Genomic DNA, 27,603 nt, shown 5'->3' with positions numbered 1-27,603 from the left:
TTAAATTCAGAATCATAATTTATTTGTTCTATGTATAGAAATGAGCCAGAAATACGCATTTATTCAAGAGACAAAATACCTGTTGTATACCTAAACAGAGTTAAAATGATATTCCTATTTTCTTATGGTGTGGCCCAAGTGGTTCCAAGGCTGGAACATGGTTATCCTAATTCCTAACCTTTCCATAACTTTCCTGTTGAAGAGTTAACAATAATTTAAGGTATGATAATTTAAAATAATTATAAGCCATATATTTATATTCCCTTGCTTTACATAAAAAGGGAAGTCAGAGAATTTTAAATAATAAGATGTTGTAGGAGAGGTATCAATAATTTTTGATGGAAGACATGACTCATCTTTGCTAAAAGCAAAGTTTCAACTAACAATAAAATATCAATTTCTTTTTTCCTTTTTCTAATTTCAGAAGTAAAATGTAGCCTCCCACAGATTATGAATGGAATCAAGAAGGAACTGAAAATAAGAAAAGTATATCACTCTGGAGATAATGTAACTTTGGAGTGTGAAGATGGGTATACTCTGGAAGGCAGTCCCTGGAGTCAGTGCCAGGAAGATGACCTGTGGGACCCTCCTCTGGCCATATGTACCTCTCGTAAGTGCAAGTGCAAGGAATGTAGGTCCTTCCCAGTCCTGGTTACTGTTCATTCATTCATCTGTACTGACACTGAATGTGGTGGTGTGCCATATGGTGTGCATGAGCTAAGAGCTAAGGAGTGCAGTAAGAGTCCCTAATTCTTCCCCCAAAGCCCTTAGCAATGAGAATAAGGCAAGCCTTGCTCCTCACACTTCTTAACCCATCCATCTCTCCTCAGGGACTCCTCTGAACCTTTTCTGCCCATTATCACTCTGTTGCTGCATACATTGCACAGTAATAATTTGATTACATCCTATGGGTCTTAAAATTCAGTAGCAGATTAGTGGTAGAGCAGGCCTTCAAGAATGTTTTCAGCATGAGTCGGGGATCACCTTCCAACTTGCAGAGACTAGCTGGCTGGTCTCCCACACTGGTGTAGACTACAGGATTTTAACCTGGTACATTGGATACAGTGATTTAGGAATCATGTGTCATTAAGATCTGTAGAAGGGTAGCCTTCTGCTGGCAACTAGAGGGTGATGTAAAATAGAAAATCCTAAACCTGAAACTTGTACACATCAAGTAACAGATGAGCAAAATGAATAACGAATAACCTTCCTTAATCTAAATTAGTCTTAGCCTTCTCTTCTCCCCCATTCTTATCACTCTTACTTAAAATATGTGGTTGAATACCAAGATTGTTCAAGATACAACTTTTTTACAGTCAATGCCTTAAATGCATTAACAAAGCTCACTCGCAAATAATATTTCTAAATTATAAACTTGATACTCCCTTAATATCAAATTATATTCATTTCTTTGGCAAAAAGATCACTGCCTATCTGAATGTCTTTTGAGTATTCTAACGATGTGGCTGTGAGAGACAGAAAATTCACATAATGTGGGGGGACTGACGTGCCAGTTATTAAAATAGAAAGTCACAATACATAAATCATTTTATATCACCAAAAATAGACTTATCTTTATTAAAAATGGAATAAAGTAGATATTAATAAAATAGAGCTAGTATAAATAGAAATTAAAGTATCTTACAGAAAACAATCTAGTAACGGAGACATCATCAATCCAAGGGGAAGAAAAAGATGATCAAATAGTATACGTAGCACTGAAAAAATTTGGAACCTTTCTTTATGTCTTACAATAAATACCAGATGTAATAAGTAGGTAAAAGTTTTAAAAGTCAACATAGGAAAGCTAAAGTAGAAAAGGAAAAAAAAGAAGGTAAAACAGCTAGAAAAAGAAAAACAACTTTTGGAAAATTTTGATATATAGAGAAAATTATAAAAGGTCAACAAATTTGACTTAGAACTTATGAACTTTTAAAAGTAAATAAGAAAGCAGTAGACAGATGAGAAATATGTTAAAAATATAATGAAGTGTTAATAATGTAATACACATAGCAGTAGTGTTGGTTGTGGTAATAATAAAGGTTGTAAAAGTTAACATATGTTGAGCACTTAATTCACCTGTTCAAAGATTAGATATTCTATAACTATGTAAAAACTTAGATGCATGAGAAAATGTACTAGAAGGGAATGTACTAAAATATTTCAGGATAGTAGGATTATGGATGATATTTTTCTTTTGTTCTGTTTTATAAACTTTCTGCTCTAATTATACTACTTTTATGACAAAATAGTAATTTTAAAAGAAAAAAACAGACTTTGTTGAGTACACAAAATAATATGAGATTGTGTGAGTAAAACCAATGGCTTTTTATATTAGAAAAAAATTAAGAATCTGTACAGAAAAAAATCAGGATGAATTAACTGGCTGAGAGCTCCTGTTTGATCATATTGTGTGTCAGACTGATGTTTTTTGTGGCTTTTGCTTCCTTTTAGGCACGAGTGATGAGCTCATAGCTGGTAAGTTTTATGAAGGGTTTGCTGAGGAAACATCCTTAACAGTAGGTATCCACTGATAATAGGTGAAATGTAAAAAGAGAGATCAAAATATCCTAGACTGCAATTTTAATTAGAAAGAAAAGAATAATGAATTCAGGCCACAGTGTAGCAAAACTGGTATCCTTATATGCATATAGAGTGGGTGTCCTTTATCAAAGTTCCCTTACTATCTTTGAACCATTATAAAAAAAAGAACCATTCTTCCTATTTTAATGTGTCTGGAGAAGGCAACTTGCTCTTCAGTTTATAACCTGGGAATAGTCTTCAGGATGGTAGTCATGCCCATTTGCATAAATTGAAAGCCACAAAGACCAATTTTCTAAGCCCATTTCTGTGATCTGCCTATGTGAGAGGAATAGTTTTGTGGTAGAGTTTCTACCACAAAGTGAAAGTAGACTCTACAAAGTAGAGTCTGCTGCATAGAGTAGCTCGTGCCTTGCGCCTCACACAAGAGACATGCAGGGTCATGGTGAGCTGAGCAGAGGAGCTCCAGTGTTTGTTCTCACCCACTTATTGAAACGCTGCTGTTGGACAAAGGTCACAAACTGCTCTCTCATTGCTCATTTATAACCCTGGGGTAATAAGACTAATATGCTAGATTAAACCTGGAGCAGAGGGGAAATCTTAAAGGTAAGCCTGTGGGGGGTGTTTTTTAAAAACAGAATTTATACTTACTTTTTATTGGTTAATTTGGGGTTTTGTTTTTTTTTTTTTGCGGTACGCGGGCCTCTCACTGTTGTGGCCTCTCGCGTTGTGGAGCACAGGCTCCGGACGCGCAGGCTCAGCGGCCATGGCTCACGGGCCTAGCCGTTCCACGGCATGTGGGATCTTCCTGGACCAGGGCACGAACCCGTGTCCCCTGCATCGGCAGGCAGACTCTCAACCACTGCGCCACCAGGGAAGCCCTATACTTACTTTTTAAAAACTCTTTAAGACACAGTTTGAAACCTACAGGTTATATTTTCCATGCATTTAATTACCATGTTTTACTGCCTAGGCATGTTCTTTGGTATGATCCTCTTGATTTTACCCGTCATTGCTTCCTGTTTGATAATTCTAAAGCACAAAAAAGGGTAAGTACAGCCATATTCTCCTAGAATATGTTTATAACTCTATTTGCTGCTTCTTGGAAGCCAAAGAGATGTAAAAGATGTTGACCTAAAACAGATAGACTGCCAGTTATTTCTCCAGCAAAAATGGGTTTATTTGGGATCCGCAGAGAATAGCAATTTGAAGTCTACAACCATGGTGAGTCATATGCAAGTCCCTGCATGCCAAGGGAAGGAGAATGCTTTTCTTGGGAGGAAAAGGAAGTTGGGAGGGCTGTAGTAAACAAAGAGTCCATGGGTTTTCATTGGCTGAGCCCTTTCCAGGAAAGAAAAGGAGTCTTTCTTGTTACTGCTGGTCTCTGTTGTCTTCCTAGGGCAGGAGAACTCCCCTTTCTGGTCCCTCAACTCTATTTATTTGAGGTTTTTGGGGATTAATTTTTTACAAAGAAAACCTCGAAAAAGAAGTACTACATAAACAGAGGTGATAATTCTTATAAAGAAGGCTGATGACACATATTAGGCATAAAGAAGGATTTACACTATTAAAAACAACACAATTCAGCTGGGTAAATTTGAAGATCTAATTGGCTTCATTAAAAGATTCATGGATTGAGCAGCATCCCATTTAGCAACTAGAAGGATGCACAGAGGAGTTGTACAAATGGAAGGTTTTCATAGGAAGAAGGGTGGGGCAAAGGAGCTATTCGGGGAAACAAGGATTATTTTTAAATCAGGACATCTTCTTTGGAGGCAGGGCAGAGGTGTTAGACAGCAAGAATTTATGAAATTGATTGCCTCTTCTTCCTCTGGGAGGTGAAGAGGACCTACATAACAGATTACCTTATTGATGCTGACCAGAAAATTTCAGAATGGTTGATTAAGATTAATTTCTGCAGGTCAAAACTGCAATTAAGTCTGGGGATCAAATGGTTCCATTTTGTGTCTGTTACTTTCTTTAAAGAAATATATATGATAAGAAGAACACTTTTTTTAAAAGCATAGAATTTATGAAGGACTCAAATTTTGCAAAAGAGAAAATAGAAGGAATTTTTACAAGGGTGTTGATGAGAATGTTGGTATCCTTGTTTTGCTAAAACATTTCAGACTCCAACCTTTATACACTGACCCTATCAGGGCACTAGAAATTAGAAAGTGTGTCCCACTGGCACACATACCCAGGCTGTCAGTGTGGAAGAATTAAGGTTTTGCATGGGTATTTTTAAAAAATAATCATCTTTGAGATTGGTTCAAGATGGTGGAGTAGAACGACCGCTCTCACTCCCTCTTTCGAGAACACCAGAATCAAAACTAACTGCTGAACAATCATCAACAGGAAGACACTGGAACTCACCAAAAAAGATACCCCACATGCAAAGACAAAGGAGAAGCAACAAAGACTGTAGGAGGGGCGCAACCACAATAAAATCAAATCCCACCCAGTCACACTGGGTGGGTGACTCACAACTGGAGAACACTTATACCACAGAATTCCAGCCATCGGAGTGAAGATTCTGAGCCCCACGTCAGGCTTCTGAACCTGGGGGTCCGGCAATGGCAAGAGGAATTCCTAGATAATCACACTTTGAAGGCTAGCGGGATTTGATTGCAGCATTTTGACAGGACAGGGGGAAACAGAGACTCCACTCTTGGACGGCACACACAAAGTAGTGTCTACATTGGGACCCAGAGGAAGGAGCAGTGACCCCATAGAAGACTGAACCAGACCTACCTGCTAGTGTTGGAGGGGCTCCTGCAGAGGTGGGGGGTGGCAGTGCCTCACCGTGAGGACAAAGACACTGGCAGCAGAAGTTCTGAGAAGTACTCCTTGGTGTGAGCCCTCCCAGAATCCACCATTAGCTGCACCAAAGAGCCTGCCTAGGCTCCAGTGTTGGGTCGCCTTAGGCCAAAGAAACGCCTTAGGCCAGCCCCACCCATCAGCAGACAAGAAGATTAAAGTTTTACTGAGCTCTGCCCACCAGAGCAACAGCCAGCTCTACCCACCACCAGTCCCTCCCATCAGGAAACATGCACAAGCCTCTTAGATAGCCTCATCCACCAGAGGGCAGACAGCAGAAGCAAGAAGAACTACAATCCTGCAGCATGTGGAACAAAAACCACATTCACAGAAAGATAGACAAGATGAAAAGGCAGAGGGCTATGTACCAGATGAAGGAACAAGATAAAACCCCAGAAAAACAACTAAATGAAGTGGAGATAGGCAACCTTCTAGAAAAAGAATTCAGAATAACGATAGTGAAGATGATCCAGGACCTCAGAAAAAGAATGGAGGCAAAGATCGAGAAGATGCAAGAAATGTTGAACAAAGATCTAGAAGAATTAGAGAACAAGCAAACAGAGATGAACAATACAATAACTGAAATGAAAAATACACTAGAAGGAATCAATAGCAGAATAACTGAGGCAGAAGAATGGATAAGTGAGCTGGAAGACAGATGGTGGAATTCACTGCTGAGGAACAGAATAAAGAACAAAGAATGAAAAGAAATGAAGACAGCTGAAGAGACCTCTGGGACAACATTAAATGCAAGAACATTTGCATTATAGGGGTCTCAGAAGGAGAAGAGAGAGAGAAAGGACCCGAGAAAATATTTGAAGAGATTATAGTGGAAAAATTCCCTAACATGGGAAGGGAAATAGCCACCCAAGTCCAGGAAGGGCAGAGAGTCCAATACAGGATAAACCCAAGGAGAAACACACGGAGACACATAGTAATCAAATTGGCAAGAATTAAACACAAAGAAAAATTATTGAAAGCAGCAAGGGAAGAACGATAAATAACATACAAGGGAACTCCCATAAGGTTAACAGCTGATTTCTCAGCAGACACTCTACAAGCCAGAAGGGAGTGGCATGATATACTTAAAGTGATGAAAGGGAAGGACCTACAACCAAGATACTCTACCCAGCAATGATCTCATTCAGATTCCATGGAGAAATCAAAACCTTTACAGATGAGCAAAAGCTAAAAGAATTCAGCACTACCAAACCAGCTCTACAAGTGCTAAAGGAACTTATCTAAGTGGGAAACACAAGAGAAGAAAAGGACCTATGAAAACAAACCCAACACAATAAAGAAAATGGAAATAGGAACATACATATCGATAATTACCTTAAACATGAATGGATTAAATGCTCCAACCAAAAAACACAGGCTTGCTGAATGGATACAAAAACAAGACCCATATGTATGCTGTCTGCAAGAGACCCACTTCAGGCTTAGGGACACATACAAACTGAAAGTGAGGGGATGGAAAAAGATATTCCATGTAAATGGGAATCAAAAGAAAGCTGGAGTAGCAATACTCATATCAGATAAAATAGACTTTAAAATACAGAATGTTACAAGAGACAAGGAAGGACACTACGTAATATTCAAGGGATCAATCCAAGAAGAAGATATAACAATTATAAATATATATGCACCCAACGTAGGAGCACCTCAATACATAAGGCAACAGCTAACAGCTATAAAAGAGGAAATCGACAGTAACACAATAATAGTGGGGGACTTTAACACCTCACTAACACCAATGGACAGATCATCCAAACAGAAAATTAATAAGGAAACAAAAGCTTTAAATGACACAATAGACCAGATAGATTTAATTGATATTTATAGGACATTCCATCCAAAAACAGCAGATTATACTTTCTTCGCGAGTGCGCATGGAACATTCTCCAGGATAGATCATATCTTGGGTCATAAATCAAGCTTCAGTAAATTTAAGAAAATTGAAATCATGTCAAGCATCTTTTCTGACCACAATGCTATGAGATTAGAAATCAATTACAGGGAAAAAAACATAAAAAACACAAATACATGGAGGCTAAACAATATGTTACTAAATAACCAAGAGATCACTGAAGAAATCAAAGAGGAAATCAAAAATTACCTAGAGACAAATGACAAAGAAAACACGACAATCCAAAACCTATGGGATGCAGCAAAAGCAGTTCTAAGAGGGAATTTTATACCTTTACAAGTCTACCTCAAGAAACAAGAAAAATCTCAAATAAACAATCTAACGTTAAACCTAAAGAAAGTAGAGAAAGAAGAACAAACAAAACCCAATGTTAACAGAAGGACAGAAATCATCAAGATCAGAGCAGAAATAAATGAAATAGAAACAAAGAAAACAATAGCAAAGACCAATAAAACTAAAAGATTGTTCTTTGAGAAGATAAACAAAATTGATAAACCATTAGTCAGACTTCTGAAGAAAAAGAGGGAGAGGACTCAAATCAATAAAATTAGAAATGAAAAAGGAGAAGTAACAACAGACACTGCAGAAATACAAAGTATCCTAAGAGACTACTACAAGCAACTCTATGCCAATAAAATGGACAACCTGGAAGAAATGGACAAATTCTCAGAAAGGTATAACCTTCCAAGACTGAATCAGGAAGAAATATTAAATATGAACACACTAATCACAAGTAATGAGATTGAAACTGGGATTAAATATCTTCCAACAAACAGAAGTCCAGGACCAGATGGCTTCACAGGTGGATTCTATCAAATATTTAGAGAAGAGCTAACACCCATCCTTCTCAAACTCTTCCAAAAAATTGCAGAGGAAGGAACACTCCCTAACTAATTCTACGAGGTCACCATCACCCTGATACCAAAACCAGACAAAGATACTGCAAAACAAAGAAAATTACAGACCAATATCACTGATGAATATAGATGCAAAAATCCACAACAAAATACTAGCAAACAGAATCCAACGACACATTAAAAGAATCATACACCGTGATCAAGCGGCAGTGAACACTTCCTAACACTGTACACAAAAATAAACTCAAAATGGATTAGAGACCTAAATGTAAGACCGGGCACTATAAAACTCTTAGAGGAAAGCATAGGAAGAACACTCTTTGACATAAATCACAGCAACAAATGTTTTGATCTATCTCCTAGAGTCATGGAAATAAAAACAAAAATAAACAAATGAGACCTAAAGAAACTTCAAAGCTTTTGTACAGCAAAGGAAACCATAAACAAGACAAAAAGACAACCCTCAGAATGGGAGAAAATATTTGCAAACGAATCAACGGACAAAGAATTAATCTCCAAAATATATAAACAGCTCATGCAGCTCAATATTAAAGAAACAAACAACCCAATGCAAAAATGGGCAGAAGACCTAAATAGACATTTCTCCAAAGAAGACATACAGATGGCCTAGAGGCACATGAAAAGCTGCTCAACATCACTAATTGTTATAGAAATGCAAATCAAAAGTACAATGAGGTATCACCTCACACTGGTTAGAATGGGTATCATCAGAAAATCTACAAATAATAAATGCTGGAGAAGGTGTGGAGAAAAGGGAACCCTCTTGCACTGTTGGCGGGAATGTAAATTGATACAGCCACTATGGAGAACAGTATGGAAGTTCCTTAAAAATCTAAAAATTGAATTACCATATGATCCAGCAATCCCACTACTGGGCATATACCCAGAAAAAAACATAATTCAAAAAGACACATGCACCCCAATGTTCATTGCAGCACTATTTACAATAGCCAGGTCATGGAAGCAACCTAAATGCCCACTGACAGACGAATGGATAAAGAAGATGTGGTACATATATACTATGGAATATTACTCAGCCATAAAAAGGAACGAAATTGGGTCATTTGTGGAGATGTGGATGCATCTAGAGACTGTCATACAGAGTGAAGTAAGTCAGAAAGAGAAAAACCAATAACGTATATTAATGCATATATGTGGAACCTAGAAAGTGGTACAGATGAACCAGTTTGCCGAGCAGAAATTGAGACTCATAAGTAGAGAAAAAACGTACAGACACCAAGGGGGGAAAGCGGTGGAGGTGGGCAGGGGTTGGTGTGATGAACTGGGAGATTGGGATTGACATGTATACACTGATGTGTATAAAATTGATGAGTAGTAAGAACCTGTTGTATAAGTAAATAAATAAAAATTTTTAAAAACTAATAATAATCTTTTATAAACTCCATTTATTTTTTAAACTTGCCAAAACCTTGCAAGGATTCAGATCTAAATAAAGAAAAAAAATTTTTTTTTTTTCGGTACGCGGGCCTCTCACTGTTGTGGCCTCTCCCGTTGTGGAGCAGAGGCTCTGGACGCACAGGCTCAGCAGCCATGGCTCACGGGCCCAGCCGCTCTGTGGCATGTGGGATCTTCCCAGACGGGAGCACGAACCGGCAGGCGGACTCTCAACCACTGCGCCATCAGGGAAGCCCAAGAAATGTTTTTGACTGGGAATAGAACATACACAGCTTGTGTACTAGTTGATTTAATTATAACAAAATCAGTGTGGTCAAAGTCAATGAGATATGAGCAAACTATATCCAGGAGAAACAGTTTGAACTTTAAATGAGCAGTTTTCTATAGCAAACGTTCTAAGTAAATACAGTCTCCTAAAGAAGCTTTACAGAAATTGTAGTTTTGATATGCACAGAGGATGCCAATATAAACTTTAAAAAAAACAAAGTATCACAGCAGAACTTCTTGCAAACAATCTAGCCATTTCCTGCCTCTCCCTGAATTGTCCTTTCTCACACTCTTTAAATTCTCTCTTGTCTTCTTGGTCTCCACTACACTCCTCACTATGCCCCTCCACAGACAATGAGCTACTTGTGAACAGGGACCACCTACCTACAAGGGACTCAAAATAATTTTTATTTAATGACTTTTGATCTCACTTTTACAGTAGTCAAGACTAGTAGTAAGAATAGCAATATCTAAAACATTGTTTACAAAATGCTTTACCATTTGTGGTCTTCTTTGGCCCTCAAAACAACTCTGTGAAGTAGGTAGACCCAATAATATTATTATCCCAAAGCAGAGAAGCCTCTGAGATGCAGAGAAATTCAGTGACTTACTTAAAATCATATCAGTGGGAAGTTGTTAAGAGTTAAGGCTCTAGTCTGAGTTATCTGAAGCAAAATCATGAACCCTTTCACACATTCTGTTGATAATTTTCTTTGCCCATTTCTGAATCTGATTTTGTATCACTGAATTTCAGTATCTAGAACTGTGTATAGTACAGGGTTGAAATATTTCCTCTTTCTTTCAATAATCCTTTTTTTGTCCCTCTATTTTATTGGATTTGTCTTAGCTACTGTGGTATAATGAGTCAGTATCTTTCTAGAGAATGGTAGGCAAACTCTCTGGTATAATGAGTCAGTATCTTTCTAGAGAATGGTAGGCGAACTCTCATTTTTCCCTCTATTTTGAGTTATTAGCCTACAAGAGAATTATAATATTTCTGTAAGGGCCTCTGTCTTATTAAGGTTTAGTGACAATTTTCCTATTTGTTCATGCAAGGTTTTTTCTGTGATATAACCTCACTGGCTTGACATTTCACTAGTTTTTTTTTTTAAAAAAAGGTCTTATCTGCACACTTGGTATTTTACTATGTATTTACTACCTCAATAATTTGTGACAAATGTTAAGCAAGATAAGTCATGCACTGATTACTGAGAAATAATAGATTCCTCCATTCAGAGCCCAATAATCCTTACCTGTTGTTTTTGCCTCTGATTCGCTCCAATTTCTTTACAAAACAGCCCCTTGTCCACATTTAGATAAAGCCTGAAGTCTTCATTAGTATTATGCATAGAGTTCAAAATTATTAAGGCCGCTCTCTGTAAAGGCTCGCTGCATTACCCTGTATTCACATTAGCCACCATCAACTACCTGCACAGCCATTCTTTGAACACATACTCACTAAGGTTGTATCCTCTCACGCCCCATGTACCACTCATCATCCAAGACCACTTTCAGGCCATTACTCACCTAACCACCTAGTCACTGCTCCTTGGACACCCATCCAACGTGGCTGTCCAGCCCTCTACGCTTCCTCATGCATGAATCTCAAGTTGCCCTTCCTCATCCTGTGGACACTTTGCTCCTGACTCACAGTCTCCTCTTTGTCTCAAGTGGTGCCACCATCTAACCTCCATGAGAGTGTAAAGAGGAATAATGAGGAAGTACTGGGAAGTGGTGGAGTGAGTGAACTCTTTGTGCTTCCATTCTTAAATCCCTAATACCAACCTAGACTTGAAGTCTAAAGGTACTGGTATCATATGATTCATCATTTCATTTATGTAAAGTGAAGTGCTGATTAAATGACCCACAAAGGCAGAGGAGCATAGCCGGTAAGACCCTGGGCTTTGCAATCGGTAAGACCTGTGTTCACACTCACTTACTACTATGAGACCCTCAACAAGATACATATCCTGTCTAAACTCTACTTTCCTTCCCTACAAAATAGGGAAAATAATAGATTCTACCTCACTTAACACAGGTTCTCACATATGGTGAATGTCAGAAAAGTTAACTCTATTTATTGTTATTTACACATGATTGTTATTATTGACATTTAAAAGTAATTAAGTACTTCTGTATACTGTCAGTTCTTATATACCTTCATGAAAACTACTGCTGCTCTCCTAACTGTGGGTATTAACGGTACAGAAAACAAAACTTACATCTTCACTACACGGAAAGAAAGAAGCCTTGTGTAAAATTGCAGTGCAAAGCCATTCACATTGTGAAGCCTAACTAAATGTCACAGTATTGTGGCGAACAATATTTACTAATCAAAATTACATTGGAAATAGTGAAATGTTATTTTAAGTATGGACACTTGTCTCTAAGCAAGTTAGAATCTTCTGACACAATGTATAGGATGGTTTTATTATTATTTCCTAATGCAAGTTTTTACTTAGACTTGAAATGTGGGATTTGGTTTTTCTTTTTAGATATCTTCAAAGATTTGAGAAACTTGAAGTAAAGTATGGCCTAAATTTCAAAATGAAAGCTACTAACTTCTTTCAACACTGAAAGTTATATATTTAAAATATTTTTCCTATTTTTCTCCATTGTCAATTAGCAACAATACAGATGAAAACTTGAAAGAAGCAGTTATCCATCTGCATCCCAAAGAAGGCAGTGGTGTCCATCCTCATACTCTGCAAACAAATCAGGAAAATATCAGGTACCTAATACATAAACTGAACTCAAAACGTTTTCAACAACTCAAATGTTGAAAATGAAAGTAGGATTTGAATATGCTATGGCACTAATTGGATCACTGATACCAAAGGAGATGGAATGTACTTCAGGAGCTGGAAACGCCTTTGTGGTTTTTTTCTTGGATTGTTGTTTCCAGTGATTTTGGGGTGATGACTGTCAGTGCTCTGCACAGGCCGTTTCTTTTCAAAGCTTTCCTACATTTTTGTGCATTTATGCTATGAACCTTTGAGAATAGTAAGCTTTTCTTTTTCTTTTGGAACCCAAGCATTTGCTCAAGGTGCATCTCAATCTGTGCACATTGACCGTTGATCGCCTTTTTAAAAACAGGTAGGAATTCCTTAATGAAATAGTCTCAAATTTCCCTTTTAAAATTGGAATTTTGGCCACAGTATTTCACAGGAATAAGGTTAATCATTTGTGGCAACATATGGTTGACAAGGAGTGAGTTAGAGTCTGTAAAAAAATTAAGACCTGTGCACCCAGACCAGGTGCAGGGGCAGAGAGGGCAATATAGCCATCTCCAGTGTCACAGCACCATGTTAAAGGACATGAGAATATTCAGTGGTGCAGGTAACACATGATGTTGGGAAGTCTTGTGAGGTGGAAGGAGAACAATGCTGAGGGATCCAGTGGCAGTAATAACTGCGAGTGACAGGTGAGCTGATGAGCCTCATCAGGGGTGTCCATTAGTACAAGAACAGTGTTCCTGGCCTTGAGAAACAGGAGAGGCTTCAGCATGGCCAAGGGAGCATTTGGATGTCTTGAACTATACAGTAACTTCTTTCGACCTTACTGCGAGTAGGGGAGGAGGACATGCTATCTGAAGCTGACCCTCCTCCAAACCTCAAGCTCCTGTTTATTTCCTCTAACAAAACCATCAATCAGAAAAGAGATTCAAGGAATCATTTTATGTGTTATGAGGGACCTGTGTGTGTTCCAGAATGAGGCTCTTTTTATTTAGTTGCTCAATTCTTTTTTTAAATTTTTTTTATTTTTGGCTGTGTTGGGTCTTCGTTGCTGTGTGCGGGGCTTTCTCTAGTTGCAGCGAGCAGGGGCTACTCTTTGCTGCAGTGCACAGTCTTCTCATTGTGGTGGCTTCTGTTGTTGCAGAGCACAGGCTCTAGGCACATGGGTTTCAGTAGTTGTGGCACATGGGCTCAGTAGTTGTGGCCCACAGGCTCTAGAGCGCAGGCTCAGTAGTTGTGGCGCACAGGCTTAGTTGCTCCACGGCATGTGGGATCTTCCCAGACCAGGGCTCAAACTTGTGTCCCCTGCATTGGCAGGCAGATTCTTAACCACTGCACCACCAGGGAAGCCCACTTGCTCAATTCTGAGAACTCTTCCTTTGACAAAAGAAGCAATGAGGAAAGGTCAAGTTATTGTTAGTCTCTTATCGATTTATGATGTCGACTGAAAAGAATGCACAATGTGAGAGTTGTGAGTTAAGTTTTATTTGGGGCAAAATGAGGACTAACCCAGGAGACAGCATTCAGATACCTCTGAGAAATCGCTACGAAGAGCAGGGCGGAAGGTCAGTATATATGTGATTTGGGGGGTGGGGGGGTATATGCAGTCAAGCCTACATTTTTGCAGAAGGTTGCTGCTAGTCTTGTGAAGGTTACTGCTAGTTACAAGGAGCAGACATCACCATGAAAACTTTCAGTACTTACCTAGATAGGAGGAGATGCAAGAATAAAAATAAAATCTCATATAATCTTCTCCTGAAAATATCTAACTATCTGAAGGCCTGTTCTGCCCGTTTTTTCCAAAGCACAGAGTGCCTCATTCCTGATCTCCACCCTGAACTCCTTTCAGGGGATGTCAAAAGTCAGCAGCTGCAGCAGCTCATGATTTGATCCTTGTAGAGGTAGATGGCAAGTGCCAATTGGTAGTTGGCAATGCTATACTTTTTTGTGCCCAACATAGCAGCCACAACAGAAGACAGTAAACACTTCTTTTATTTATTTATTTATTTATTTATGGCTGTGTTGGGTCTTCGTTGCTGCATGTGGGCTTTTCTCTAGTTGTGGTGAGCAGGGGCTACTCTTTGTTGCCGTGCACAGGCTTCTCATTGTGGTGGCTTCTCTTGTTGTGGAGCATGAGCTCTAGGTGTGTAGGATCAGTAGTTGTAGTTCATGTGCTCTAGAGCACAGGCTCAGTAGTTGTGACGCATGGGCTTAGTTGCTCCATGGCATGTGGGATCTTCCCAGACCAGGGCTCGAACCTGTGTCCCTTGCATTGGCAGGTGGATTCGTAACCACTGTGCCACCAGGGAAGTCCAAGTAAACACTTCTTTTAAAACTTGTAATTTATGTGCAATGCTAGCATCATGATTATTAGCATATAAATTCTGGGTAGTCCAGTTGTCGACCATGCTGTCATCTAAATAAAAATATTTTGTTATTTCAGTGTCCTTCCTTGACAAAGTACTATAAAGCTAAAGAACACCTCGAATTAAAATGTTGATTGGAAAAGAGCCAATTCATTTCAACAGAATAAGATCTGAGACTCATAAAATCTTTGAAGTGACTTCACAGAGATGCAAACATGTGCACTTGAAGATGCTGAAACTCTCCCAGTACCTACTGAAGCACCCTCTTCTTAGCTTGGATTATGGTCACCCCTTCACTCTCCTCTCTTGTGCTGAAAACACACATTACCTAGTCAGGGGAAAACTACACTTAGGATTTATAAGTAGTCTAACTATTTAAAGGAAAAAAGTGTTGCCTAGGATTTCTGCTTGTAAGTTGGTCATTTTTTTCCCAAATGTTCATAATAAGAATGGGCACATTAGGGCAAATTTGGAAAATGCAGGGAGAAGATATGAAGAAAAGTCACATTAATTATACTACCCAGTGGTAACCATTGTTAATATTTTAATTCATGTTCTGCTAATCTTTATATATGTTTCTTTATACACATGTTTTTCTTTCTTAAATACTTTCTTTTTTATTGAATAGAATCCACTCATTTTAGACATTCTGGAGAAAAATATACGGTATATCAGTTTTCACTTTCTCAAAGAAAAATAAATTAATTTCTGTTTATTAAAAAGGCATTGGGGGCTTCCCTGGTGGTGCAGTGGTTGAGAGTCCACCTGCCGATGCAGGGGACACGGGTCCATGCCCCGGTCCGGGAAGATCCCACATGCCACGGAGCGGCTGGGCCCGTGAGCCATGGCCACTGAACCTGGGCGTCTGGAGCCTGTGCTCCACAACGGGAGAGGCCACAACAGTGAGAGGCCCACATACCGCAAAAAAAAAAAAAAAAAGGCATTGGTACTTCCCTGGTGGTCCAGCAGTTAAGACTCCATGCTCCCAATGCAGGGGGCCCAGGCTGGATCCCTGGTCAGGGAATTAGATCCCGCATGCCACGACGAAGAGCCTGCATGCCACAACCAAAGATCCCGCACGCTGCAACGAAGAGACAATGAAGATCCTGCATGCTGCAACTAAAGACCCAGCACAGCCAAATAAATAAATAAATTTTTTTAAAAAGGTATTAAATGATTATAGGGGAGATGGGTCAATACTATTCAAGAGAAATAGCTGGAAAAAAAATTAAGCTTTGGATATTTCTTAAGCTCTATTTCAAAAGCGCTTTGACCTATGTTATTAATTTTAAAATACTAAAATTTAAATAAAAATAATTTTTATCATAAAAGTAACTAGCTTACTTTTGTATCAATTCAGAAAACACTAAATTAACTAAGAAAGCATGACTTTTAATAATTTATCAAGCTAATAATGTCAGGGAGGAAAAATTTCCCTCTAGAAATTCTTATAGCTGGTCTAAGAATTAAATTGACATCAGACAGATTAACAGGAGAAAATCAAACCAATTTTAATAACATGTTTATGTGGGAGAAACCCAGGAAAACAGTAACTCCCAAAATGGTCAGAGCACTCCCCTTAAATACCATTTTCAGCTAAAGAGGAAGGAGGATGTTGGGGGTAGTGGTTTGGGACTTTGAAGGGGAGGAAGGTAATTTACATGGAGGTGGAAAAACAAATGTTTGAAAAATGCTTGCTGGGCCAGGCAGAGACAATGAGACTCAGAGTAGACTCTGATCTCTAGGCCGTGCCAAGTTCCACCCCCCACACACGGCTCCCACCACTTTAGCCCATATTGTTTGCACATATCTCTGGTTATAGTCCTATTCCTGGAACAATCACTTTATCTAAATTTTTTTAAGCAGCTAAGAGGGTGGTAACAAGAAAAAACTTTCTGAGCTTTCTGTTTCTTAAAAATAATCAGCCTAGGGCTTCCCTGGTAGTGCAGTGGTTAAGAATCTGCCTGCCAACGCAGGGGACATGGATTCGAGCCCTGGTCCGGGAAGATCCCACATGCTGTGGAGCAACTAAGCCCATGCACCACAACTACTGAGCCTGTGCTCTAGAGTCCGTGAGCCACAGCTACTGAGCCTGCATGCCACAGCTACTGAAGCCGATGCGCTTAGAGCCCATGCTCCGCAACAAGAGAAGCCCGTGCACCGCAACAAAGAGTAGCCCCCACTCGCAGTAACTAGAGAAAGCCCACACGCAGCAACGAAGATCCAATGCAGCCAAAAATAAATAAATAACTTTACTTAAAAAAAATAATAATCAGCCTAATAATCCTCATGCCAATGAGACACATTTCCAGGTGGCACATTTTATTCCCCTACAATAAACATGTACTGACACCTTCTAAATAAGTAGCCCTGGAATCTTTAATGCATCCACATCCTTATAGATCAAAACTTTATTTGGTATGATATTATCAGCCACTCTAATGATCTCTAAAAAATATCAACTCTTTCTGGATATTTAACAATAGATTTGTATAAGACTACTGCTAATTTCTGTGTAATTCTGGGTTTTAAAGTATATTCTTCCACATTTACCTTGATAAAGAGTGAACTGGACATCAATGTGACTTTCAATTTAAAATCATACAAGATAGAAAAATAAAACAGTATAAGCAAAGAAAAATGAAAGAAGACATTGCAACTTATATCACAGGCAAAGGGTAAATGTCTTGAGACTTAAAAATTCAAAGACAACCACTGCTCATCTCACAAAATACAGGCAAAGGACACACACCTATGTCAACAAAACAAAAAAGAAAGACAAGTAGCCCCTGAAAATATGAAAAGTTGCTCAATGTTTTGCTTACCTAAAATTTTAGCAATCTCTATTATTTCTTGGGTTTCTGAGGAAGTAAATTTTAAAGGAGAACTAGAAATCAATTGCTTGGGAATCAACCATTCTTAGAATCAAAATTTCCCATCACAAGAAAAAAATTCTCATTTCTTTTTTCCCCCCCAGAATGGAGTATGTCAGTGAACAATGTGATTAAAAAATATTTGATGTGTGTAACTTTCTAACTGCAAGAAATCTGTGTTTCTCTAAACATCAGTTATCTATGGGAAATATGTGTTTAAATTATGTATATATTAAATATATATATACTATGTAATAATGTATATACTGTCCACTGAAAGAAAAACTCACAAGGTAAAAGTTGTGAGTTAAGTTTTATTCTGTGACCTTTCTGAGGACTACAGCCCAGGAAACAGTCTCTCAGCTCTGAGGAATGGCTCTGAGGAGGTAAGGCAGCAGTCAGGATATACATGAATTTTTTGCTGGAAAAAAAAAGCAGACATGTAGTTGAACATCAAAAGATTACTGCTAATCCCAAAGAACAGACATCTCAAGTTAATGATTTTATTGCTTTTCTAAGTATGAAAGATATTTTTCCTTAGATATGCATCTTAACTATCTAGGGGCCTATATAATCCAAAGCACAACGTACTTCCTGTTTTTCTCCATCTTGAATTCCCCTCGGGGTGCACTGTCCATGAGCAACTGCAGTAGCTAATGGCTTAATCCTTGCAGAACTGGAATAGCAGGCAACATTTTTTTTCTTCACATTACTAATTATGGGTAAAATACTATACTGCTTAACTTGTATTACTGAGCACTTCTGTTCACTTCTGAGCTTATATATTTCATCTGAAAAGCAGGGGCTGGGCTAATTGATCTCCAAAGCTATTCCTAGTACTAACATTCTAATATTGTTTTGTTTCACTTGCCTTTTTGTACAGTTAAATGTGAGATGTAAGTTAAAGTACATGATGTTTAAATGTAATTTGTCTCAGCATTATAATAAGAAAGGAATAAGAGATTTTATCTTTGCAAATCGACTTGTGGAATATGGTTTGTAATATATTTACTGTGTAAAGATTTCAAAAGCCAAGAGGAAACAAAATGAATATGTGATCCTTATGAGAAATGCCCTCCTTTCTGTACTTGACTGGGTTCAGAATCCCTGTGTTGGGTTTGGCACCACAGTAATGCTCTTGAGGTAACAGCCAAGTAAGAAGGTCAATTTGCTGGCAGGTGCCTACCAGGTGCGAGTAGAGGTGGCAGAGCTCCCAGGACCAGCCTCAAAAAGGTGGCTTAACTATCCTCTGTTTAGCCATTCTCTCAGGTTTTCACAAACACCTAACCTGTAAAGCACCATGACAGGTGAAAGCCTCTTCTGAGAGCATTCACAGGCCCCTTCATGCTGCTACCCTCACCTCTGAAAAGCAAAATGTAAATATACCAATTTAGGAGGCAAAGGATCTTCTAACATTGTTTTATTTAATGAAGTCCCCCTCGGGTTAATGACATCCACAGACACTTCCCTCCACCTTACCGCCATTCCTAAAGCTTACAGGAGAGCTACTACATAGCTCAAAATCTGGTCTACAAACAATCATATTTTCCATTCTCTCCTCATTTTATCACTGGCAGCTTGACAAAATCTTTAGGGGGAGTTGGAGGAACCACTAGTGTTTAAGCCCCTACTTCACTCAAAGCCTCGACTCGAGTTCTATTCCTCTCAGCACCTTAGGAAGTTCACAGTCCATACTCTCCCTTTGAACTCAGTCACTAAAATGATCTCAAGACAAGGGTTAGACAGTAGATCCACTTCATAGGTCAGCTTGCCATGCCTGATTTAGGAAAGTTTTCTCTGCAGACAGTTGTAGACAAATCCTTTCAGAGACAAATCCTGCTTTGTTCCTAGTGGCTAAAATTACTAAAATCAAAATCTCTCAGGACCTTCCCAGCATTTGGTAAATGCACACTGGGGGAGGATTGGCAGAAACATGTTAAATGCACTTGACAGCAACACCCATTTATTTCATTCAGTATTTAATGGGTATTTTCTATGCACCTAGTGTAGGTCTAGAACTGTCTCAGCACTGGAGATACAGCAAGAAAACTATCCCTGCCTCGTGGAACTTGTCCAGAAAAATAGAGAACAAGACTTAGAACCTTTCAAATGGAGCCTCAGTTGGGTCAAATCAAAATAAGTTAAAGAAATCTATGTGAAACTCTTCAGTTGTATTTGGGATGATTTGATGAGCCCCAGGTACAGAAATTTCACTGAAACAAAGTTCCAGTAAAACCCCAATCCTTGAATCTAATCTAGCAAAAACTAGCCTACTTCTTTCCCTACCTTTTAAATTTTCTCATGAGAATAAAACAAAACAAAAAAAACCTTACTTTCAAGCCCAAAAATAAACGGGAAAGTTTTTTTTCCAGCTTATTGACATACAATATTATGTACAAATAGTTGCAGAAGAAATAATTTCTGTTTTCATAAGTTAATGCCAACAGTTAGCCACATAATATTTCTGTTATATCACTCCTTCATAACTGAAAGTATTAACAGAAATGATAATTCCCCCTCATTGCATTTCCTTTCACTGTCCCCTTAATTATAAAATTATGGATTTTATAACCCCCAGTACTAAGGTATATATTTCATATATCACATCCACATTTTTTGTTTATATGCTCTGCCAAGAATTCAAAAAATTGTATTGGTCTGGGAGGAAGAGGAAATTCCACGGTTTGTTCATCCCAGAATAGCTTTAGTACGTCTCACATATAAAATTGTTTAAAAAAAAATAAAGTTTTGTTGGAAGCAGCCTAAATGTCCATTGACAGAGGAACGGATAAAGAAGATGTGGTACAATGGAATATTATTCAGCCATAAAAAAGAATGAAATAATGCCATTTGCAGCAACATGGATGAACCTAGAGATTGTCATACTGAGTGAAGTAAATCAGAGAAAGACAAATATCATATGATATTGCTTACATCTGGAATCTAAAAAATGATACAAATGAACTTATTTACAAAACAGAAATAGAGTCACAGATGTAAAAAACAAACATGGTTAGGGGGGAGAAGGGTGAAAGGGATAAATTGGCAGGTTGGGATTGACATATACATACTACTATACATAAAATAGTTAACTAATAAGGACCTACTGTATAGCACAGGGAACTCTAACCAATACTCTGTAATGACCTATATGGGAAAAGAATCTAAAAAAGAGTGGATACATGTATATGTATAACTGATCACTTTGCTGTACAGCAGAAACTAACAGTCCAACAGTCCAATAAAAATTTTTAAAAATTAAAAAATATATATATAAAGTTTTGTAATTCCAGATGATGCATTTGAAGTTTATACGGAGAATTTCCATTTCCTCACCATCCTCTCATACCTTAACTCTGTGTGATAACAGGTTCTATCCCCACCATTCTATGAATGAAATAGCAATTGCAATATAGGTTGGATGTAAATAATTATTTTTCTTTACCTGATTCCAAAGGTAACATAGTGTCAGTATAGAGAGCTGAAAAGCACAAAGAAAATTAAATATCCATAATCCTATCAACTATTGGTTAATTTTGGTATATTTCCAACTAATCTCTTCCTGTGTGTACCAATATACTACTTTTGTTTTAATAAAAGGAATGAAAAAAGGTACACACTGATTTGGAGTCTTTTTCCACTCAGGAATTTATCATAGTTTCTCACATTGATTTTTTTTTAAACAATAAACTACCTACTATAAAATCCTTAATATTTTTGCTAGACACATGGATTTAATTTTTTTTTGGAAAACTATACAGCTTTGCTCACAGCTCTGATGATTTTTTTGGGATAAACTCTAAATGGAACTGGTGGTTTAAAAGTCATGTCCATTTTAAAACTTTTGACATACAGAAAAGTTACGTTAAATACTAAAATTTGAGGGTACTGTTTCCCCAAATACGTTTACTTACGTTGGTTGACCTTCTTATTCTTTGCCAACTAATAAGAAAATGTCAACTTCTTTTGTTTGCTCTTTAATACCAGTCGGGTTACTTTTATATTTCTTTTACTAGTCATACAGGTTTACTTACAATTCTACAAATAAATCTTGCTCATTGATAATTTTCCAGCATTGCTTGCAAGATCGTTTCAACAGAAAAGTTCTCCCCCTTATCCACTTCAGCTGACCAATTCCTACCCCTCCCAACTCTAATGACATTTACTGCTTCCAAGAAATTTGGCACTTAATGCCCCCCACCCCGTCCTTGCCTTTTTCATGCATGTATATTTCATCTTCAATAAAACATTTAGTGGCTCAAGGACAAAAGCCCGGTAGCGTTGGAACCCATTATGCTAATGGCCCGGTGTTAACAATTTACCTTCCCCGGGGGCCTTTCCTGGGAACACAGGAAAGGCTAATTGACTTTAGCAGTTGGGAGAGCAATGACCAAACCTTTCGTGATTTTGACATCAGGCCATGAGAGGCTTCAGGCTCAACCACGGAAACCTCAACTATTATCCCGAATTATGCCTGACTAATGCTAAAGATTGAGCAAGGGTCCAGGTGTCCGGACAGTTTGGAGTGCCCCAGGTCCAAACTGGAGTCCTGAGGGGTGTCTGCCGCACAGTGACCCACTGGCTGGGCTCTAGGTTTCTATTTTCGGGTCGATGCGCTTGATTCTTTAGTCCAGCTTTCCGGAAAAGGGACAGTGATGACCGCACCGGTCCTTGATTCCTTTCCACCGTTCTTGAGTAGGTTGGTAACAGTCTGTTTACGTAGAGGCGGTGAGCCAGCCATTTCCCGCAAGCCGCCGCGGCTCTCCTTCAGGTCTGCAGACAGAGGAGTCAGAGACAGTCCCAGTCCAAGAAGGAGGCGCAAAGCTCCCAGCCCACCGGGAGGGTTAGCCTGGCGCAAGGGCCTCGCCCCGCCTCTCCAGGCTTAAGGGCCGCCCCGGGCGCCGAGGCCCAGCCTTGCAGCCCGCCCATTGGCCCCGCAAGGCCCTCTCCTTCGCTCCTGCAGCGTTCGAGGCCACGCCCACCTGCGTGACCGCACATGACACTGTGAATCCGGGGATTATTGCGTCTGGTAACTGAACTCTATCTAAAAGGTTTCTCCTGGCTTGGTCTCGGGTTTCCCGCTGATTTTCCCAAAAATGACGGCGTCTTGCGCGCCTCGCCAGGCACCTCCCGGCCGCCCAGAGAGTCCCCCTTTTCCTTGGTGCTGCGGCGGGATTCTTTTGCTGTCTTTAGTGCTCCCGTTGCCTATATTCTCCGGTAGGAGCCTGGAGAGAGTGTGCGCCCTGGCGGCGAATTGGAGTGGGTCGGGGAGCAGGCAGGTCAGAACCGAGGGCCGGGGGAGCTTTGCTTGTTGGCTCCGGGCGGAGGCGCGAAGCTGGATCCACCCGGGGTCGTGCGGAGTTAGGGTTGAAGGCGTGGCCGGAATGTCCTGGGTCTTGCTGTGCGGGGACCCACCGGGGTGGAGACCACGTAGTGGCCGAGGAGAAGGCTTGCTTGGTGGTGGGCACTGAGCGGTGAGGGGTGGTGGGCTCGGCCGGGGTTTACCCCGGACCAGGCTGGGTCCCTAGCAAAAGTCTGTAGGGTGTTTCCAGGACTGAGCCAAGTCGGAACAGGAGCAGGGACCCGGCGCTGGTGGGGACGGCTTGCTCTTGAGTGCCCCTGTGTCTGGGGATGCTGCTAGGCTGGTGCTGTGCCCTGGGGGAGGGGTTGCCTTATGTTCTCTAGGCCGGTGATGCCTTGTGTGTGGGGTGTTTGTGCCCCGCTGGGGAGCCTGGGGGAATGTACCCTGGCGTATGCTTTGTGGAAGTCGCCAGCCCAGTGGTGCCCAGTGTGGGACAAGGAAGCTGCTTTGTATGGGGCTTACCGAAGCAACCTAAAAAACATTGGTAGCCAAACCTAGTGAAAAATGAGTATCCTGAAAATGAACTATAAATGACGTTCATCTGGTTTTCCCATACAGCTTCATAAACTAGAGCTGAGGCCCATTCACTTTTTTTTTTCTTTTCCGTGTTTCATTGAATCGAATAAATACTTTAAATATATGCCCCAAAAAAGGCATGCTTATTGTATAAAACATACACAATCAAAGGACAACCATTTTTAATACTTTGGTATATTTCCTTCTGTCTTTATATACACGTGTGTTTCCATGTCCAAGTTATTTTTAGGATCTATTACATATACAGTTTGTATGCTGCATTTTTTCTTAGCAGCATTCATTCAATAAATACTTGCCTTCTATATGCCAGGTCCTGTGCTGGTCTTGGGTCCCCAGTGCCAGGCACATGTTAGGAAATAAAATACTTGCTACAATTTATTGGGAGTGGTAGACAGTAGCCAAAACATAATGTTAATGAATATGTTATAACCCAAAAGAAGTACCCAGGAGGAAAGGAGCATGATTCTCTGACAGCATTTAACAAATGACTGGTGGAAGGGAAGACATTTCTGCTCATCAAACAGGCCAAACTCTGCCCTTTGCCTTCTGTACATGCTGTTCCCTTGGCCTTGGAACATTCTCCTTCTGCCTCATGCGTAATTGGCTCCTTCTTATTCTTCAAAGTCAGTTGTGATGTTATCCCCTCAGAGGGACCTTCTCTGATGCACTGCTTCCGGTGGACACACGCACTTCAGTTCAATTCCCCCCAACTGGTAGTCACCCTCCCAAACTATGTTTTCTGTTCTCTCCTCACTAGAACGCAGAGATCTTGGCTGTCTTGTCACACTTGTGGTTGCCTCAGTGTCAACATTATTGTATAACTCTCAAGTACCAGAAAATTAAAGGTAACATTCGGCTGAGGCTTAGAGCCCAGGAACAACTTCTCTTGCTTCCAGGAGAAAGGTTCTCTAAAGAGCCATGCTTAGGATGGACTTTCTGTGGTGCCTAAAAAGCTAAGGCAGGGACAGCTGGGGGTCAGAAAGGATCTATCTTCTCCTGACTGTAGACTCCTCAGGGTTCTCAATACTCCAGTCTTGCTTGTTACGGATCATTTTGAAAGTTTATTTCTCTGCAAGAGAGTTGTGGGTGATGGAACAGCAGTGCTAACAAAAAATCAAAAGGACTTTTTTAAAGAATAATAATGTTTAGAATAGGCTTAAAGCTAGAAGTTGAAGGAGATGATGAAAACTATTCAAAATAGAGGAAAATAGATAAGTAAAATGAATAGGATGTATCAGGGAAGATAACAGCTAGAAATGAAGAGGAGGAAAAACAAGGTTAGGTTTAAGGTTGAAAGGTAAAATCAGGATAGGTAAGAAACTTAGGTAAGGTACAAATGAGAACTCACTATGTTGGGCAGGGAAAGTATGTGGATATAATAAACATGCGCTGAAGCAACTCATGAGGAGAAGGTTTTGTAATCGAACAGTGTTGTGCCTTGGGAGTCTTGCCATCTCAGAGGTAGTTGCCAAATGGTAGGTCACAGAAGGGACCAGTCTCATTCCTCCAGAATGAGCCTGCTTTGTTGGACAAAACCTACAATTTCCTTTTATGGGTGGTCTCTTCTGCCTATTTTAGGTCTTTTCTTTTGAAAGAAGCCAAGGTCAATAAGTGCTTACACAGTAGTTTCTTAGTTTCTTACTCTGTATATTACAGTGTAGGGAGAACAGTCCTTATTGGTCAATTGCTAGGTTACAATAATACTGGGAGATAGAGAACAAAAGAAATTAGGTGGTCAAATCTTTCTCCAGTGCATAAAGTTTTAAGATGATTATTTTCAATATTAGATTCATTATACTGTATTCTTTACCATTGGTTTCTGTTTGACAGCAGTGTAACTTTGAGAACCAAAGTGTTTTGAATAGCGACTATGAGGCATGTACTGTGTGAGGTGTTGTGGCCACACGGCTGAATGGAGTCCACAATATCATGTGTTAAACATGAAGACATGTGATGGTGAGCTGAGAGATCCATGCAGAGGAGAGTCCGAGTACTCCCGAACTCAGGTCTGGCTGCTCGCTGCTCAGAAAGTCAATACTTGAGAGACAAGTACTGGTAGGAATGGAAAGGTTTAATCAGAAGGCTGGCATCTGGGGAGAAGGCAGACTCCTGTCCCAGAGCTAACTCTGAAGATTCTGCTTGGCCATGAAAGTTTTTTAAGGGAAAAAGGGGAAGTAATCTCAGTTAATCATTGAGATAGGGAGTCATATTTATTGACATCTCCCATTGCCTGCAGACTTGTTGACTCCTTGTGATATTTCTTTAGATGTTATGTGTGTCACACAATTTGCTCTCGAGGTTACTGAAGGGAAAGCCGGGGAAAAGATCTGATCATCTGTTAATTATGCTTCCTTTCTATTTGATCTAAGAAGAGAACCAACAGGTTAGGCAAAGTATTGTGTGATCAAAAGATGTGAAAGGTGTGCTTGGGCCAGAAGTTAATTAAAGTATAGCTTTGCTAAAGTGACAAGACAAAAGGGACCTCCTGCAAAAAGCTCTTTCCTACAAAAAGCTGCTTACACAAGAGAAGGGAACTGGTCAGTGCCTCCCCAGGGAAGCAGAGACTACTTCCTAGAGGAGATGTTGAGTGAATTAAGTCAAGGAAGACAAGAGTTGAAGGAGTTCTCCTGAGCAGGAAGAAGGGTGTTCAGAGCAGAGATAACAGTGTGAGCAAAGGCTCAGAGATGTGACATGGCTCGGGGCAGTCATGGACTGCCTAGCTACCCAGTGTGGCAGCAGTAGGGCAAAGGAGGCAAGAGGAAGGCAGCGGTGTAGATCACAGAGTGAATTATTATGGAAGAACAGGATAGTTAGGAATGAAAAATTACTATCATAAAAATCAGACTGTGGTGTTATTACCTGTTCTTTTTGGGCACCTTGAGGCCTTTCGTTTGCCCTAGCACAATGCAAATCTAAACTAAGCTTGCTTTAATCTCCCCAGGCTCTGTAGAAGACCATTGCTTAAGGACTAAATTGCAGACAAACGTTGTTGTCATAACCATACGAGGGTTCTAGATGACAGACAGTGATGGAAAGCAATGTGGGTAGTGGAACCGGGTTTCCTGGCTTGACCCTGTGTCTGCTACCTACAGGGAATATATTCATGGGCAAATTACTTCACCTTACCATGGTTCAGATTGTTCATCTTAAAGAATGGGAAATAGTACACAACTCATAGGAAGATTGTGAAGGATAAGTTAGTTAAAAACACTAAAATAATGATTGGCACAGGTTTAATTTGCTATTTCTAAAATGATTAATATCACCACGGTTTTAAGAAACAAGTTCTAGAATTGTTCATTGCTAATCTTTAGGAAAAAAGATAACCCACAGTCTTTGGAGTTCACTTTTAATAATGTTAAAATACTATTTCTAGTCATAGAAGTAAGATAAAATGGGTTTATAATAAAATATTAAAGTAACTATTTTGGCATGAAAGAAATTAAAAATTCTCATAAAGTGAAATGTCTGTAAATAAATGAATGAAAGAAATGGAAAATAGGAACAGAAACAGCAGTGAAAAAAGTGATGACTTGAAGATATTTCTGGAGCAGTTTGGCTGAACAGTAAAGAATTTGAATTTTGACCCAAGGATGTATAAAACTGATAACAGTACTCATTCAGCTTTGGCACTAGGAACTAGAAATGCAGTGATGAATGAGACATGGTCCTCAAGAAGGCTACAGTCTCCTACGGAAATAAGCAATGAATAATTACAGTATGAAAAGTGCTATGAAAGAAATAAATTGGGGCTCATGAGGACACTTAACTGAATTTTTTGGGTGAGAGATGTTAGGAGCCTCCAGGAAGGAGTGGCATCTAAGATGAAACTGAAGGATGAGTGGGTGGGAGGAATGGCAGGGTCTCTGGTCAAAGCT

At 39.6% G+C, this 27,603-nt stretch overlaps 1 protein-coding gene across 1 annotated transcript in view; it reads left to right on the top strand.

Moving 5' to 3' along the window:
* CR1L (complement C3b/C4b receptor 1 like) overlaps positions 1–17,961 on the top strand; it is a 58,067-nt gene extending 40,106 nt beyond the window's left edge. Inside the window, exons 11-16 of the mRNA XM_024750878.1 lie at positions 425–610; positions 2,455–2,478; positions 3,515–3,590; positions 12,479–12,583; positions 16,930–16,959; positions 17,931–17,961. Of these exons, the coding sequence (XP_024606646.1) occupies positions 425–610; positions 2,455–2,478; positions 3,515–3,590; positions 12,479–12,583; positions 16,930–16,959; positions 17,931–17,961 (452 nt within the window). The remainder of the gene's footprint in view (positions 1–424; positions 611–2,454; positions 2,479–3,514; positions 3,591–12,478; positions 12,584–16,929; positions 16,960–17,930) is intronic.
* Positions 17,962–27,603: the final 9,642 nt, after the last annotated feature.

Source organism: Neophocaena asiaeorientalis, unplaced genomic scaffold, assembly GCF_003031525.2.
Source record: "Neophocaena asiaeorientalis asiaeorientalis breed wild unplaced genomic scaffold, Neophocaena_asiaeorientalis_V1.1 scaffold67, whole genome shotgun sequence".
Lineage (NCBI taxonomy): Eukaryota > Metazoa > Chordata > Mammalia > Artiodactyla > Phocoenidae > Neophocaena > Neophocaena asiaeorientalis.
Note: the sequence above shows the minus strand (reverse complement) of the source record. Positions and strands in the feature narration are given on the sequence as shown.